The following is an 18226-nucleotide window of genomic DNA, read 5'->3' on the forward strand; positions in this document are numbered from 1 at the left end:
GCGTCATCATCAAGACAGTATGGTACTGGCACAAAAATAGGCACATAGATCAATGGAACAGAATAGAGAGCCCAGAAATGGACCCTCAACTCTATGGTCAACTAATCTTCGACAAAGCAGGAAAGAATGTCCAATGGAAAAAAGACTGTCTCTTCAACAAATGGTGTTGGGGAAATTGGACTGCCACATGCAGAAGAATGAAACTGGACCATTTCTTGCACCACGCACAAAAATAGACTCAAAATGGTTGAAAGACCTAAACGTGAGACAGGAGTCCATCAAAATCCTAAAGGAGAACACAGGCAGCAACCTCTTCAACCTCAGCCACAGCAACTTCTTCCTAGAAATATCGCCAAAGGCAAGGGAAGCAAGGGCAAAATGAACTACTGGGACTTCATCAAGATAAAAAGCTTTTGCACAGCAAAGAAACAGTCAACAAAACCAAAAGACAACTGACAGAGTGGGAGAAGATACTTGCAAATGACATATCAGATAAAGGGCTAGTATCCAAAATCTATAAAGAACTTCTTAAACTCAACACCCAAAGAACAAATGATCTAATCAAGAAATGGGCAGAAGACATGAACAGACATTTTTCCAAAGAAGACATCCAAATGGCCAACAGACACATGAAAAAGTGCCCAACAGGGGTGCCTGGGTGGCTCAGTCGTTAAGTGTCTGCCTTTGGCTCAGGTCATGATCTCAAGGTCCTGGGATCGAGCCCTGCATCAGGTTCCCTGCTCCATGGGAAGCCTGCTTCTCCCTCTCCCACTCCCCCTGCTTGTGTTCCAACTCTCTTGCTGTGTCTCTGTCAAATAAATAAATAAAATCTTTAAAAAAAAAAAAGAAAGAAAAAGTGCTCAACATCGCTCAGCATCAGGGAAATCCAAATCAAAACCTCAATGAGATACCACCTCACACCAGTCAGAATGGCTAAAATTAACAAGTCAGGAAACGACAGATGTTGGCAGGTTGTGGAGAAAGGGGAACCCTCCTACACTGTTGGTGGGAATGTAAGCTGGTGCAGCCACTCTGGAAAACAGTATGGAGGTTCCTCAAAAAGTTGAAAATAGAGCTACCCTATAACCCAGCAATTGCACTACTGGGTATTTACCCCAAAGAAACAAATGTAGTGATCCGAAGGGGTACGTGCACCCCGATGTTTATAGCAGCAATGTCCACAATAGCCAAACTGTGGAAATAGCCAAGATGTCCATCGACAGATGAATGGATAAAGATGTGGTGTATATACACACAATGGAATATTATGCAGCAATCAAAAGGAATGAAATCTTGCCATTTGCAACGACGTGGATGGAAGTATTATGCTGAGCGAAATAAGTCAATCAGAGAAAGACATGTATCACTGATATGAGGAATGCTTAATCTCAGGAAACAAACGGAGGGTTGCTGGAGTGGTAGGGGGTGGGAGGCATGGGGTGGTTGGGTGACAGACATTGGGGAGGGTATGTGCTATGGTGAGCGCTGTGAATTGTGTAAGACTGTTGAATCACAAACCTGTACGTCTGAAATAAATAATACATCATATGTTAAAAAAAAAAAGATAGCAGGAAGGAAAAGTGAGGGGGGGAATCGGAGGGGGTTACGAACCATGAGAAACTATGGACTCTGAGAAACAAACTGAGGGTTCTAGAGGGGAGGGGGGTGGGGGGATGGGTTAGCCCAGTGATGGGTATTAAGGAGGGCACATATTGAATGGAGCATTGGGTGTTATACGCAATGAATCATGAAACACTGTATCAAAAATTAATGATGTAATGTATGGTGATTAACATAACATAATAAAAATAAATAAATTTAAAAAAAGATCAGAGTGGAAATAAATGAAATAAAGACTTTAAAAAAGCAAAAGAAAAGAACAATGAAACCAAGAGCTGGTTCTTCTGAAAAGACAAACAAAATTGATAAAACTTTAGCCAGACTCATCAAGAAAAAAAGAAAAGGACCCAAATAAATAAAGTTAGAAATGAAAAAAGGAGAAGTAACAACCAACACCACAGAAATACTAAGGGTTATTAGAGACTACTATGAAAAATGATATGCCAACTAATTGGACAACCTAGAAGAAATGGATAAATTCCTAGAAACAGACAATCATCCAAAGCTGAAACAGGAAGAAAATCTGAACAGACCGATTATCAGTAAAAAAATTAAGTCAGTAAATGAAAAACTCCCAACAAACAAAAGTCCAGGATCAGATGGATTTATAGAAATTCCCCTTAAACTATTCCAAAATATAGAAGAGGAAGGAAAGCTTCCATATACATTCTATGAGGCCAGGATTACCCTGATACCAAATCCAGACAAAGATACCACAAAAAAAAGAAAACTATAGGTGCATATCCCTGATGAACACAGATGTAAAAAAATCCTCAACAAAATATTAGCAAACCACATTCAACAATACATTAAAAGGATTGTTCACCACAATCAAGTGGGATTTATTCTGGGGGCACATGATGGTTCAGTATTCATAAATCAATGTGATACACTACATTAACAAAATGAAGGGTAAAAATCATATGATTATCTCAGATGCAGAGAAAGCATCTGACAAAATTCAACATCCATTCATGATAGAAACTCTCAACAAAGTGGGTTTAGAGAAAACATACCTCAACATAATAAAGGCCATATATGAAAGGCACCTGGGTTGCTCAATTAAGCATCTGACTCTTGATTTCAGCTCAGATCATGATCTCGGGGTCCTGGGATCGAGCTCTGCATCAGACTCCTCGCTCAGCAGGAAGACTGTTTGGGATTCTCTCCCTCTCCCCCTGCCTCTCTCCCTGCTCTCTCATTCTCTCTCAAGTAAATAAATAAATCTTAAAAAAATAATAAAGGCCATATATGAAAACCCACAGCTAACATCATACTCAATGATGAAAAACTGAGAGCTTTTCCTCTAAGATCAGGAACAAGACAAGGATATCCACTCTCACCACTTCTTGCAACATTGTACTAGAAGTCCCAGTCCCAGCAATCAGACAAGAATAAGAAATAAAAGGCATCCAAATTGGTAAGAAAGAAGTTAAACTGTCACTATTTGCAGATGGCATGATACTATATACACAGAAAACTTTACAGACTCCACCAAAAAACTATTAGAATAAATGAATTTAGTAAAGTTGCAGGGCATAAAACTAATACATAGAAGTCAGTTGCATTTCTATACACTTAACAAAGTAGCAGAAAGAGAAATTAAGAAAACAATTCCATTTAAACTGCACCAAAAGTAATAAAATGCCTAGGAATAAATTTAACAAAGGAGGTGAAAGATCTGATCTCTGAAAACTATAAAACACTGATGAAAGAAATTGAAGACAACACAAACAAATGGAAAGACATATCATGATCATGGATTGGAATCATATTGTTAAAATATTCATACTACCCAAAGCAATCTAAAGATTCAATGCAACACCATCAAAATACCAATAACATTGTTGACAGAACTAAAATAAATGATCCTAAAATTTGTATGAAAACACAAAACACCCCAAATAGATAAAACAATCTTGAGAAAGAAGAACAAAGCCGGAGGTATCACAATTCCAGATTTGAAGATACACTACAAAGCTGTAGTATCAAATAAGTATGGTACTGGCACAAAAACAGACTCATAGATTAATGTAACAGAAGATAGAGCCCAGAAATAAACCCATACTTATATGGTCAGTTAATCTATGAAAAGGAGGTGAGAATATACAATGGGGAAAAGACAGATTTTTCAATAAATGTTGCTGGAAAAATTGAACAGCTATATAGAAAACAGTGAAACTGGACCACTTTCTACCACCACACATAAAAATAAACTCAAAATGAATTAAAGACTTAAATGTGAGACATGAAACCATAACACTCCTAGAATAAAACGCAGTAATTTCTGGGATACTGGCTGTAGAAACTTTATTCTAGATATGCTTCCTAAGATAAGGGAAACAAAAGCAAAAATAAACTATTGGGATTACATCAAAATAGTAAGCTTTTGCACAGCAAAGGAAACCATCAACAAAACAAAAGTGACCTACTGAACAGAAGATATCTGCAAATGGTATATTCAGTGAAGAGTTAATATCCCCCAAATATAAAGAATTTATACAACTCAACACCAAAACCCCATATGATTAAAAATGGACAGAGGACCTGAATAGACATTTTTCCAAAGACATGCAGATAGCCAACAGGGACACGAAAAGATGCTCAACATCAAGGAAATGGGAGTCAAATCCACAATGAGACACCTCCTTACCCCTGTCAGAATGGCTTGAATCAAAAAGAAATAACAAAGCGATGGTGAAGATGTGGAGAAAAAGGAACTCTTGTGCACCGTTGGTGGGAATGCAAACTGCAACAGCCACTGTGGAAAACTGTATGATGATTACTCATGTAAATACTAAAAACAGAAATACCATATGAGGGGCGCCTGGGTAGCTCAGTCAGTTAAGCATTTGCGTTCAGCTCAGGGCATGATCCCAGGGTCCTGGGATCGAGCCCAACATTGGGCTCCCTACTCAGCGGGAAGCCTGCTCCTCCCTCTCCCACTCCCCCTGCTTGTGTTCCCTTTCTCACTGTGTCTCTCTCTGTCAAATAAATAAATAAAATCTTAAAAAAAAAAAAAGATCTTCTCTCCCCCTCTGCCCCTCTCCCTCTCAAAAAAAAACCAACCTACAATCTTCCTGTATATAACAATCTTCCAAATGTTCCATTAAACCATGAAATTCAGCAAATATTCAATATGTATGCTAAATTAAAACTGGAGCCTCTAATTGGATGCAACTCCAGAAAGAAGAATATATATGCTAATAATTGGGTAAAAAGATACCTGTTCCTTATGTTGAAAACAATAACAATTTGTAATTATTCAACTTTTATATTTTTAAGTAGTCTTTACAACTGCTAAATTATAATACTATATTCCACTTGTGTAAAAAGTCACCATTGTATTCTCCAAATTCTCCAACAATTCTAATATACCCTCTAAGATAAGAGATTCAATGACATTTTTAGTCTCTGATGCCTTGAATAATCCCCAAAGCATTCTTTTTCACTGAGTTTATTGGATTGGAAAAGAATGCATAAAAGAGGCAGAGTGGCCTATGCAGAAAAAGTTTTGGAGAAGACATGTTTAGGTAAGTGCCATATATCAGGTAGACCTTATTTATACTTCTGGGTCTCCATTTTCTCATTTGTAAAATAAGCATGGTATTATCTGTCTTGCACATTATTAAAAGGATCAGTTACACACACAGGGATGAACAGTGTCCCCCCAAAATTCCTGTCTATCTGGAATCTGTCAATGTGACCTTATTTGGAAAAAGGTCTTGTAGGTGGAATCAAGTTAAGACTACGTCATACTGAATGTGTCTGGGCCCTATATCCAATGCCTGGTGTCTTTATGAGAAGGGAGTGTGAAGACAGAGACACAGGAATGGCCCTATGACAATGGAGGCAGAGATTAAAATGATGCTGCTATAAGCCAAGGAATGCCAAGGAGTGTTGGCAACCATCAGAAGCTAGGAAGAGGCAAGGAAGAATTCTCCCCTAGGGTCTTCAGAGAGAACGTGGCTCAGTAGAATCCTTGATTTCAGATTTCTAGCCTCTGGAACTGTGAGAGAATACATTTCTGCCCTTAGTCACCCAGTGTGTGGTACCTTGTTTCAGAGGCCACAAGATTCCTAACACAGAAATGAAGCATTTGGCTTACCCCCCAACAGAGGAAAACATACCACAGCATTTTGTTCTGGCCAGGTTCTGATCTTGTTTGACATGGAATCTCCAAGAACACATTCTAACAGTGTTGTAGTTAGGGATCATGTTTACACAGTTGACACAACTCAACTGAAACAGGCTCTTTAAAAAGGCGTGGAGGTGGGGTGAGGTGAGGAGGTGAGAGAGGAAATGAGGGGAGTAGGAGAGTGGCGGTATTAGTGGATCTTCCCACACGGATGCAGCCAGACCTCTGGAGTTCCTGAAGGCAGGTCTTACCCACCTGGTTCCTCATTTTACTCTTCCTGTGTATTAATGTCATTTTTTTCTCCAACTGTAGTCTATCTTTACCCAGCAGGTGAAAACATGACTGCCAGGAGCTCCCAAATTTTATCTTTTACAGAGTTTGTCCCCAAAGAAAGACTGCCTCCATTTTCTGGATCCCCAAGTCCAAAAAGCCCAGAGAAACACTGAGTAGCCTGAGCTGGGTCAGCTTCCACTCATGAACTACCTGTTGCCGCTCCTTGGCTGGGCAGGTACCAGAGGGAGGGATGGATGGAGACAATCTACCCAAGTGACAGCTCTAGTTTCCTTCCTTGATAAAGAAGTCGTTTCACTTTTGTTCTTTTACCCCTAATTCTGACTAAAATGCTAAACTGAAGTGAGCAACCAGAGATAGCGAAGTTAACTTTAAAGGCAGATTCAAATACAATTTGAAGAATAAGAAGTAGTCATAGATACATCATCAAGAAATGCAATACATTAATAAAGAACTTTAGTGAAGAGCCAATAAGTACATGAACCAGATACTTTATGTAAGTTTAAATTTTCCCAGCTGGAATTAACTGAAACACAATTTCCCCTATTTAAAAGAATAAAAGAGAATATAAGAAATTAAACTACCACTTGAAGATGTAGTTTAAAGAAATTCTTATCTTTTGGTAGTAGAGGAAATACATTTCATCAGCAATAAACATTTGACTGCCCTGTGTGGGCAGGGCACTTGAGGTGCCACGAGATTGTTTCCAGAGATAATTCAACTCAATATTCAACTTTTAACTTTCTTAGAAATATAAACGATCACTTACCATGGTACTGGGGTCTCTATCAGCTCGATTTAGTTTCAAAAGAATTTATTTTACGGGCACTCATTTCATCAGTATCAGCAATGATATAATGTCTAGGAGAGTAAGCCATTGGACAGGTTCTCAAGCAGCCTCAGGATCTCAGTGGTGTGCCCACCTGGAAAAAATATTGGAAGGCCTAAGATTAAGAAATCCACAGTGTGGTTACAGAGTGGAGGTGGGCGAGGATGGGGGAAATAGGTGATGGGGATTAAGGAGTGCACTTGTCATGAGCACCTGGTGTTATATGGTATAGTGTTCAATCACTACATTGTACACCTGAAACTAATATTACACTGTGTTAACTAGAATTTAAATAGAAACATAAAAAGAAAGAAACCCCCAATGGCCATATCTATTTGACTATGTTATACTAATGTTATGTTTTGTGTATTTCTCAATAGGTGAAAGGAACGTTTGGAAACAATAATCTAGCCCTTGAATAAATACTACTTTTATATGGGGGAAGAGGATAATAGCTTTATAAAACTAAAATTGGCACTAGCAGTAGGTGTTAAGGAAGGCACAAAGAAGTGTAAGACACAACTCCTGTTATCAAGAAGCCTGGTGAAAAGGGAAAGACACACAGACATTTAAAGAGTGATGCAAGACAGCATGAAAAACTTAAATGGGGGCAGAGGTGAGGCAAGCAAATGGTTATGAAAGACCAACCCTATAAGAGGAAGGGAGATCCCTGGTATAGCCTGAGAGGCCTTGAAAGGTAAAGCTAATGGACAGATAAGAATAGGGAGGCCCCTGGCCAGGAGTGGGATTATTAGGACATGAGATGGCAAGAGCTGAGATGTGTGTTCAGGGAATGGTAGGAATACTGCGAAGGAGGGTGAAATCAGATCAGGAAAGTAGCCTGGAAAATGGAAAGACGGTCACTGGGTCACTGAAGGTTTCTGTGCTGAGAAGTAATGTCAATGAGGCATGAGCACTGACCCACAGGGCTTGGGGCTTCCTAAGGAAGACTACTGTTCAGCACTGTAACCCCAGCTCCTGAGAGAGGTCTCAGCCCACTACAGGACGTCAAATATTTACCAGCTTCACCAAAAAACTGTTCAATTTTTGAAACTGTACGATGCCCAAAATTTTAATACTTTTAATTTCAAAACTATGAATTTAAAAATCGACTGTGTATACTGAGGTTTCCTCCATGGGAAAAAAAGAAACCCAAAGAATATCAACCTCTCATGTTAACTATCTAGCATTTAAGCAAAGCAATCAAACTTCTCTGAGCCCTATCATACCCATTTCGTTTCACTTCATACTCTCAGCCTCAGCCAGGTTGATGTCCTAAACATTCTTTGTATTCATCTTATTTGCTACCACCTCCTTGCCTCTGGTCACAGTGTCCCTCCCATCCACTAAACTCTCCCCCACCAACAACTGTTGTTAGAAAGCGCTTTCAGTAGTAATACAGTGAACATATAGAAGAATAATCAAACAAATTAAGCGTGTGGTTTCTGCCAATGCACATATTTTCTTATAGCAGAAAGGGAAGGATTACTCTCTAGGTTCCAGAAGGAATTAGATATAGAAATAAAATTGGCATAGATTATGTGTGAGGAGGAATTAGAATCATACTTTATAACTTGTCACCCATCTTCTTGTCTGGGGCATGTAATTTACACATCTGATTTATACTCATTTTGGTATTTTTGTTTTTAGCCTTGAGAAAATGTGGTTTGCAAAGTAGGTACTTGTTTTCACAGCTGGACCAATTAACGATAAAAAGGATAATATCCACATTCCCACTGAAATTAAAACTTCATTATACCTGCTTTAACAGGCTTCTCTTTTTTTAAAAGGAAACATTTACTGAATACATTCTTTGAAGATTTAACCTTGCCACACAATAAAGTCATTAAAATGATGGGCTTTGTCTTCCATTTTACTGTTTTATTAAGATATATCTTTGGAACAAAATCTTCTCAGTTTTACTTTAAATATATCCAGAATCCAATCTCCACCCCCCAACCCCCGCATCTCCTTTGCTATTACCCTGCTCCACGCCACATCACCCTCACATCAATTATGACCACGATTTCCTGGTCTGCTCCCCCAGCTCCGCTTGTCTATTCAAGTATCTACATCAGTCTATTCTCAACACAGCATCCAGTGTGATCCTGTTAGAGAGAGTTGATCAATTTACCTCTGCTCAAAACCCTCCAGTGGCTTCCCTTTTCACATGCAATAAAAGGCATCTTATAATCTGACCCCTTACTTTGTTACCTCAAAGACCTCATCTGCTTCTACCTGGCTTAAGTCTATTCCAGCCATTCTGGCCTCCTTGCTGTTGTTGGGTATCTGTCATCTCCCCCGGGAGCTTTTCCTTACAATTCTGTCTAAAACGCAACCTCCTTTCCCTACCTCATAATATTTATCACCATATAATTTAATATGCAGTCTACTTATTTCTTTTGTTTTTGTCTCCCCTAACCCTTGCTCCACTAGAAGGTAAGCACAATGATGGCAGGGACTTCTGTTCATTTTGTTACTGCTGATCTTCAGTGCCTTGAAAACAGTAGGTACTCCTATAATTGAATGAATGGGTAGATGAGCATTTGGTATTAAATCTAAAATTTGCCTAAGGAAATCATATGATATTTCAAAGAAAAGTAGTAATTTTGATTGATGTTCTTTGAAAATATGTGGTTGATTAATCATATTTTATGGAATCTAAAGATTGGACATTTTTTGGTATTCATGGTAAACACTGAAAAATGCCTTCCCCCTCCTCCAAAATTCTGGCCATGAACTATCGAACTATTTGTCTGATTACAAGTCTTTCTTTGACTTGGAAGATTCTTTGAAGTCCTTGACCTCTTCCTACCCTGAATGGTTTGAATGACAAAGGCACCACTTGCCAGACTAATTCTCAATCTTAATTTTGGTGCCCAGTCCACCAAATCTACTGTCAAGTGAATGGCTCTAACATCCATTCATCTACTTGTTCAAGACAGAAACCTGGACATCATTCCTGAGCCTTTCCTTTCTTCACCCCCCCCCCCCCCCCCCCCCCCCCCGCTTTCAAACCACAAGTTCCTACTTGTCTCCTTACCTCAGGCTTTGTCAAAACATACTCTTGACAATGCTGGCTGAATGATCTTTGTAAAAAGCTTATATTTAATTGGGTCACTCTCCACTCAAAAGTATTTTAAAAGATCCTTTGCTACCAGGACTAACAACAGTCACCATTTATTAAATGCTTATTATATGCCAAACACTTTGCTAAACACTTTTAATATTACATTTAATCTCTCCTCTTCTCATCCCATATTTTTCAAGGTGGAAACAGAAAGTTCAGTGAGGTTAACTAATTTGCCCAAGATCACCAAGTCAGTTAAGTGGCAAAGATGTGATTCAACTCCAGGATTATGTCAATCTAGAGCCTGTGGTCCTAACCCCTACATGGTATAAAGCAGTGGAGTAGTGCCAATGGCTTTATAGAGCATGGTTTACAACGCCCTTTGGGATCTGGACTGGGCTTACTGCGCCACATGGAACTCAAAGCAACAGTGCCCTCCCACCTCTGGCCATTCCAAGTGCTATCAATTTCTTTTCACACCTTCCTAGTCTTCAAAGCCTCTTTGGTATTTCCTGGTCATCTTTCAAATCTCAGTTTAGATAGACATCACTTGTTCTGAGAATTTTCCTGTCTCAAGTTCAGATAAAACGGTGTGCTTCCTGAAGACTGCCATAGCAGCCTATACTTCCCAGATTATAACAAGTACACATTTGTTTTGTTTTTTGTTTTGTTAGTTTTTCTATAATCTTTTCATTCACTGCTGTATCCTTGTACCTTTCACACTGCTTCGCTACCTAGTCACCATTCTGTGGCAAGTAGTAGTAGTCAGTTTTGCTATTTCCAGAGCTTAGCATAGTGCCTGGACTCCCCGATGGCTCAACATATGTTAAGTGAAAAAAGTAATGAGTTATACTTGAACATTAGTTTAGAACATTTGCTCATACTGTAAATATTATTCTAACTGGATACAATCTCCTAGCATTTCTAAGTGTACACAATATATCTATCTCTGTCAGAACTTACTGTGAGGGCCTGCAGAGCTGGTAGACTCTGTTAAATTGTATTACCTGATAGGGCAGCTTGTTGTTCATATGCTGACACAACATTCTGAAATGTGTATTGTTCTGTGGTCAGTAGAAAATTGTTTCTAACCTCATGGATTTGTATATTTATAAATGTGACAATTCACTTGGCCTCATTTAGCATCTAGTATTCGTGATTCCTAAACTAAATACAAAATGCCTAGATTAATAATGCAAAACAGCAATTTTTAATCAGGAAAATTGTAAGTTAGCGTCGTAAGGCTTCTGCGTCCTCTCTGCTCAATAATAATTTGTTAGAATAATATACGCTACGTGGAAGCTTAATTACAGACAAGTGTAAGTTACTCATTTGTCCTTAAAAGATGCTTGGGCCGCGTCAGCAAACCAGAATTTCGCCCCGGCTGGGCGGACCGGTTCCGGTTAACACAGGGAAACTACAAATCTCAGCATGCAATGCTCCAAAAAGTGCTAAGGAGACTAGAGAAGAGAGTCGCGGTGTACTCTGGGGTTTGTAGTGACCGACCCAGGCTCGACAGTCACCGCCCCAGTAACTTACCGGACCCAGCCACCACCAAGAGACTGAGAGATTGACGGGGCACCAGGACCCGAGAATGAAGCACTACCCACAGCCGCAGCGCCAGCAGCGCGGCCACCGCAGCTCCCGCCGCCGCTAGGATAAGGACGCTAGCCATGTAAAGAAACGACGCATGCGTACTATCCCCCCGCGCCGCGGCTCAGAAGCGGTCAAAGTTCAAGAAGTACGGGCTCTGCGGAGACGCAAATGGGGCGTGTCGAGCCTCTTGATGGGCGGGGCTTGTCTGCGCTAGGAGGAGTTCAGGGCGAGAGGCGGAAGTGCTGGCCCTGGGCATTTTGGTGGCTTCCCTACCGGATTCCATGCGGCTACGTCCCAAGCATAAACTGAAATTCGGCAAGTTAAACGCAGGAGAAGTGTGATTTCCACCCGTGACGAGGTCAGGCCACCTGTGCACCCTAAAGGCTCCGGAGCTCCCAAGTTAGGAGGTGTTCCCGCGCCACTAACTTTGTGAATTCCACCTGAGGCCGATAGCGTACATCGTCTTTTTTCTTCCTTCCTTCCTTCCGTCCTTCCGTCCTTCCTTCCTTTTCTTTTTCTTTTCTTTTCTTTCCTTCCTTTTTAAATGCCAAGGGAAAAGTTTCTGTTGGAACATGAAGACAGTACTGTGCTTGCCAGTAAAAGTTACCTTAATACAAAAAAGTAAATTTAGGGCCCTCATCAGAATCTCTTGCCCGACACTCGTGTTTTTAACTTTTCTAGGCATTTTCACATATCTGTGCGATCAGAGTGGCCGAGCGTGATCACCTCCAATTCTGCCATGATCCTGAGAGGAGTGGAAGCTCAGAGACTCAAGGTAGCAGGATAGAGAAGGCAGCGTCCTACAATTAATATTCAGTTAATTTTACTACAAAGCCAACACCTCCCCTAATCCCAGTTTTGCTTATATTTTTTTGCCTGTGTAATCCACATTGCAGCAATATAAAAATACTGAGATTACAGAAGTCCCCTCACCCCAAGTGTAATTTGCCATCAGTCCCTACAGACTGTAGGTTAGACAGGGCAAGTATACAGATGAATAAACAGGTCCTGAAAGATGAAACAACTCGCTTGCTTGAAATAGTGGCAGATCTAGATTTAGAAACCAGAAATCCTAACTCTGGCATAGGAGTATTACATTGTGTATTCCTTTGAACTTTCCTAAGTTCAGACTTGACTTGATTATCACACTTGCCTAGAACCTAGAATCTGTCTTTTAAAATGTAGTCTCTCAGGAGAGGCCTGGGATCAGGTTATCTACCAATGTGTCAGTTTCTATCAGCAGTCAAGTTTGGGAAGCATTTAGGGCCTTGGTAGCATCATTTTCTGGTTAATGGATCTCATAGCGCTTCCTATATTCAGTCTTCCAATCAACTCGTCTTAACCCTACATCCTCACAATAAGGCCAAAAGGTGAATATTATTTCCCTCTTTAAGGATAAAGACACAGATTCTGTAAAAGTAATATAGTTTGCCTAAGATTTCTTAGTTAGGAAGTGGTGGAGAAAGTTTATAGTTGTGGGCATAGAATTCAGTGCCTCAGATTTTGATGAAATCAGAATCCCCTGGGCTTATAAATACATAGTTCAAAGTGCAGGGGTAGGGCCTCTGGCACAGTATAAAAAACAACTTAAATATATTACAAAGGATGTAGTTTTCTTTCATCTGCCCACTCTGCCATTCCCAGCAATGGCTTCAACCTAAAACTCTCCCCTCATACTTCAAAGAAGATGTTAGCGTCTCAGAAATTACATCCAGGTGAGGAAATTTCTGGAGCCAAAAAAGGACATTATCTTGTCATTGGGTCTTTCTTTTTGAGGGTGAGGAAACTTTTTCCCCGAGCCCTTCACAGACTTTGTTTCACACTCTCTGGCTATATTTGTATCACTGACTTACTCATAAAAGGAATGAAACTTCAAAGCTGGCTGGGGGAGGGTGGAGCATGGCATATAGCTACCTGTTGTATCTGGTTATTTGGTGGAGGGTGGGTACTGCCCACAAAGGTCTCTTGGAGAAGGAAGTTGGAGGAGGGTAGAGGAGAGATGATTGTTGGTGAGGCAAATAATAGTGTTTGGATTGCCGTGAAAATGTTGTGTCCCGGATGGCTTTGTAACCTGACACAGGCAATGCGGATGGCAAGCATATTAATAATTACTAGACTGCAGGTCTCAGAAGACACTCTTGCATTCTCCTTTACCCCATCACCTCACTTCAGTAATTACTTGTATCTGTAGGAAATATCAACTTGATCACATTGGCATGCAGCTGAATGAATGGAGATGATCAAGCATTTAGGGCTGCCAGTAAATGCAGTGAATCAAAGAGGGAGGAGTAGCAGACATTGTTTAGAATTATTGGTTGAGTTATTTTGAATTAAGACTACGGTCAAACTGTTCAGTGTTTCTGACAAGGAAGTTGAGTGCAGAGAGGAGGAGCTAGATGGCAGGCTGGGACAGGAACAACGTTGGGAACTCCTAACAAAATGTCTACTGGTCTGTGACAGGCATAAAATGTGTAGGTAATCAGAGGTCAGGAAGCTGTACTGGATTAATCAGGAAAGGCAAGGCTGAGTGACAAGAAGTGGCAACTAAAATTTCTCTTGGGGATTAAATTGCACTGACAACACAGATTACAGATGCATGGAAGTAAATTATAGTGCTGTGAGAGCATGAAAAATGTATTAATAATTGACAAAATGAGTAATGATATTGAGCCATAGCCAATCGTAAGTAATCTGGGAAGTGATTTTTATTATCTTCTTAAATCTATTTTCTAAAGCTTTTATGGCAAATATCTATTATTCATGAATATTAAAAAAGTTAAGATTATTTTGCACTATTCAGTAGGATTGTGCTTGTTCATTTATTAAACATATTTAATGAGCACCTGCTATGTGCTAGATTTAGGTACAGGAGATCTCGTATGAATAGGACAATAGCCCAGACAAGAAACTTAGATTAGAAAGATGATAGTGGAGAGACAAGAGGGTTTGGGAAGAAGATTTGAGATACATTTTGTGGATAGAGTCGTTAAGACTCATTGATGGATTAGATATTGGGGATCAAGATGGCTCCTAGAGTTTTGGCTTCAAAACTGGTTGGATGGTGTCATTTGCTAAGAATAAATGACAGGAAGAGAAACAAGCTTTTGTGGGTAGACACGGGAGGAGAGGATGAAAATGAAGTGTTCTGTTTTGGATGTGAGTTTGACTAGCCTGTTAGACATCTAAGTGATTATGTCAAATAGGTAGTTTCATGTACAAATCTGAAGCTTGGGTCAGAGCTAGAGTTATAAATTTAGAAGTCAGCATATACATGGTACTGAAAGCCACAAGACTGGGTGAGATCACCTAGGGAGGAGTCTAGGTCAGTCCTGTGCAATAGAACTTTCTGCAACAATGGAAAGGTTTTATGGCCATGTTGCTCACTATCTACATGTGCCTATTGAGCACTTGAAATGTGGCTAGTGCGATTAAGGAACTAAATCTTAATTTTACTTAATTTAAATTATTTTAAATTTAAATAGACACATGTGGCTAGTGGCTACTCTGTTGGATAGCTCAGGATTGAGAAGAATATGGGGTCATTAACATTTAGTGGTCTAGTAAGGGAGATTTAGCCAGCAAGGAAGATAGAGAAGGGAAAGCCAGGGAGATAGAAGGAAAATCAGGAAAGAGTGGTGGCCACAAAAACCAAGAGAGGAAAATGATTCAAGAATGGAAGTGTAGTCAGCTATGTCACATGCTGTTCATAGTTGGGATCAGATGACTTGAAAACAAATTCATCACTGAGGAGTTAAGTGAGAGCTGCATTTCCATGGAATGGTGGTTGTAGAAGGCGGTTGGAAATGGGCAGAAGAGAGAATGGGAGATGAAGAAAAGCAGTGTCTATAGACAATTTTTTCAAGTTTTTCTTTGAAGGGGAATGGAGAAATTAGATGAGAAATGAAAGAGAATTGGGAATTGAGGAAACTTATTTTTTAAGATGGGAGTTACTGGACATACTCATTTGAATTTTAAAATGATCCAGTGGAGGAAAACTGATACAGGAGAGAAAGGGAATGAGAGAGTAGGAACAAAGTTCTTCAAAAGATGAGGGTTGGAATTACAACACAAGTGGAGGGGTTGGGCTTTGATAGGAGGAGGGACCCTTATCCCATGGTAATAGGATATAAGGCAGGGATATAATGCAGGTGCTGGGAGGTTTACAGAATTGGTGGTGAATAGATGAGGGTGAGGGTGTGGGGATATGGGGTACAGAGTGTGAGGGGCTTGAGGAGAAAGAAGTTAGGAAATAATCATCTTGAAAAGTAATTGGCGTATTCACCAGGATCAGCGTAGGATTTCTGGGCAGTTTGGAATGCCCATTTGAAGCATGTGATAACAAATTTAGAGAGAAACCACTCAGCATAATTTTATGTCTTTTTCCCCCCTGGAAAAGGCAGGTAGTTGGCTTTAACCAAAGTTAGAGTTTTGACAGGTGAATGCATTAGCGAGGTAAGATTCTTAAGGGAGCAAGGTCCATGGAACTTTCTCTGGACATAGTGGAAAGTGAAGACAGGAGGGTAAAGGTAGGAGAGTGGATGAATAGTGGCAGAGTGTAAGGTTAGGGGATTGGAAGCCTAAAGAAGGTTGAAAAATTGCAATGAAAGAACTAGAGCCAGTGAACTGTAGAGATAAGAGGTGGTGGTCAGAGGGTGGGATGCTTGAAGTCCATATTGTGTTATTACTGATAGTCGTTTTTAGGGTGTAACTATAAGAATGGATGAAAAAGATACAGGGGCCACCACACGAATGCCAAAGTCACTGAAGGGTGGAGAGGAAGATGAGCTCAGGTTTTCAAAAAGTAAGAGTTTGGAAGATGATAGCAACCAAAAAGAACTTTGGGTATAAGCAGGATATCTTCCATTTGTCCCTCAAGATTCACTCTTCCCCACCCCACCCAGCCATGGGAGCTGAAACCTATGGATTCAGTTAGCAGTTTCCTTGCTGTCTGGTTCTGCTTGGGTTTGGCCAATGGGGAGCCTCAGCAGATCTGATGTAGGGAGGCTGTGTCCCTGAATGGGGGAGGACTCTGCTCTTCAACATGGCTTCTGCACCTCTCTCTCCTGGGCCCCAGAGCTCCCTTTCCTCATTCCTTCAGGCCAAGGGGTGGTGAAAGTTCCACTGTTACTAGCCCTCAGTGACTGCATTATCCCTTGTGCCTTCCTTCCCTGATTCACACCTCTGTAAATCATCCCTTTATTAAATCATCCTCAACTTAATTGTGCCATCTATATCCTGTTGGGGTGGTATAACTGCATGACAGGAACTTCAAAGGAACTAGAGTTTTTAGAAAGGAGAAATGGTTTGGAAGCAGTGATGTGGATCAAGAGTTTCCCCACCTCCTGTGGGTATGTGAGAAAAAAATGGCCTCCCTTTGAGAGACATTGAGGAGCAAGTCTTCAGCTTCTACAGGGAAGTGGAGAAGTCATTCAAAAAGAAGTTGAAGATAGATATAAGGGAGGTTTGCAGGTGACAGATTAGGAGGTCCAAAGTATGCCGTGAAGGGTTTGAAGGGTGGTGAGGAATGGGAGTTGAGTCAGATTGGGGGAATTTAAAAGTAACCATGGAGATAAGAATCAGGATGATAATGGCTAATCTGGGAGGCTTCTGGGGCTTGGAGTAAATAGGGATTTACTCAATTCAGTTCAGTTCAGTTCTACGAGTACCTAATATATGCAGCTCACTGGGCTAGGTACTGGGATACAGTGTAAGGCAGGAACAGTTAATACCCAAGCAGTGACTCAACAATGAGCCTGACTATGTGAATTGCATACCTCTTAACAGGGCCTCCCAGAGAAAAGCCACCCAACCCATGCTTTCATGGGCTGCCTTGGAGTATGGGCCACTAGGGACCCTGGCATGTAGGCCCCTCCCCAACAGAGGTCAACAATCTTCAGTCCTAATGAAGGTGGTAAAGTACAGATAAAGACTGAAGCTCTTCTGCAAGAGCCAAGAACACCACTTTGGTCAGCATTATGTGTGCCCATGACAAGGTAAAGCTGGAAGTTCTTAATCTGGGCCATAGACAGAGCTGTGGGCAGCAGGACTGATGGTTGTATGCCTTACCATTAAAGATCTTCTGGAAGGTGTGGTAGGATAGGTGACAGAAATTGTCCCAGTACGATCCAAATCCATAGACAAGACTTTTTTTTCCTTGTCAAATACACTAATGTATGTTTAAGTTGCAACTTTTTCCTGGTTGAAGCCACTTGCTAGGATTCCTTGAATGCTAACCCTTGAAGGCTAAGGCCATTGTTAATATTTAATTGGCATTTACTGTGCGCTTACTGAATGCCAGGCACTGAAAACATGAATTAACTAATTCTCACAATAACTCTAATGAGGTAGGCATTATAATGATCCCATTTTGCAAATGAAGATACTAAGGTACAGAGAGATCATTTGCTCTGGGTCACAAAGCCAGGAATTGGCAGTCAGGATTCCAAAAAGCTCATACTCTTCCTTTCCACAGTATCATTAAAAGAATTTATCATATATTTATACCGGCTGTTATGCTATATATTATTTTTTTAAAAGATTTTATGTATTTATTTGACACAGGGAGAGAGAGAATGAGAGAGAGCATGTGCACAAGCAGGGAGAGTTGCAGAAGGAGAAGCAGGCTCCCCACGGAGCAGGGAGCCCGATGAGGGACTTGATCCCAGGACCCTGGGATCATGAT

The 18226-nt window shown here is 40.5% G+C and overlaps 2 protein-coding genes across 4 annotated transcripts in view; one reads left to right on the plus strand and one right to left on the minus strand.

Moving 5' to 3' along the window:
* The window catches only part of ALG14 (ALG14 UDP-N-acetylglucosaminyltransferase subunit), a 93919-nt gene extending 82134 nt beyond the window's left edge, over positions 1 to 11785 (minus strand). The window contains 4 exon segments of the mRNA XM_027578299.2: positions 6819 to 6851; positions 6853 to 6924; positions 6926 to 6972; positions 11488 to 11785. Of these exon segments, the coding sequence (XP_027434100.1) occupies positions 6819 to 6851; positions 6853 to 6924; positions 6926 to 6972; positions 11488 to 11623 (288 nt within the window). The 5' untranslated portion in view covers positions 11624 to 11785.
* LOC113913860 (TLC domain-containing protein 4-like) overlaps positions 11770 to 18226 on the plus strand; it is a 103378-nt gene continuing 96921 nt past the window's right edge. Inside the window, exons 1-2 of one of the 3 annotated variants that reach the window (XM_027578268.2) lie at positions 11787 to 11902; positions 12226 to 12319. The gene's annotated coding sequence lies outside the window, so the exon portion shown is untranslated. Of the gene's footprint in view, positions 11903 to 12225; positions 12320 to 17351; positions 17538 to 18226 lie in introns of those variants that run through there. The other 2 variants (XM_027578257.2, XM_027578247.2) reach the window with 2 other exon arrangements.

This window comes from Zalophus californianus, chromosome 4 (assembly GCF_009762305.2).
Source record: "Zalophus californianus isolate mZalCal1 chromosome 4, mZalCal1.pri.v2, whole genome shotgun sequence".
Taxonomy (NCBI): Eukaryota; Metazoa; Chordata; class Mammalia; order Carnivora; family Otariidae; genus Zalophus; species Zalophus californianus.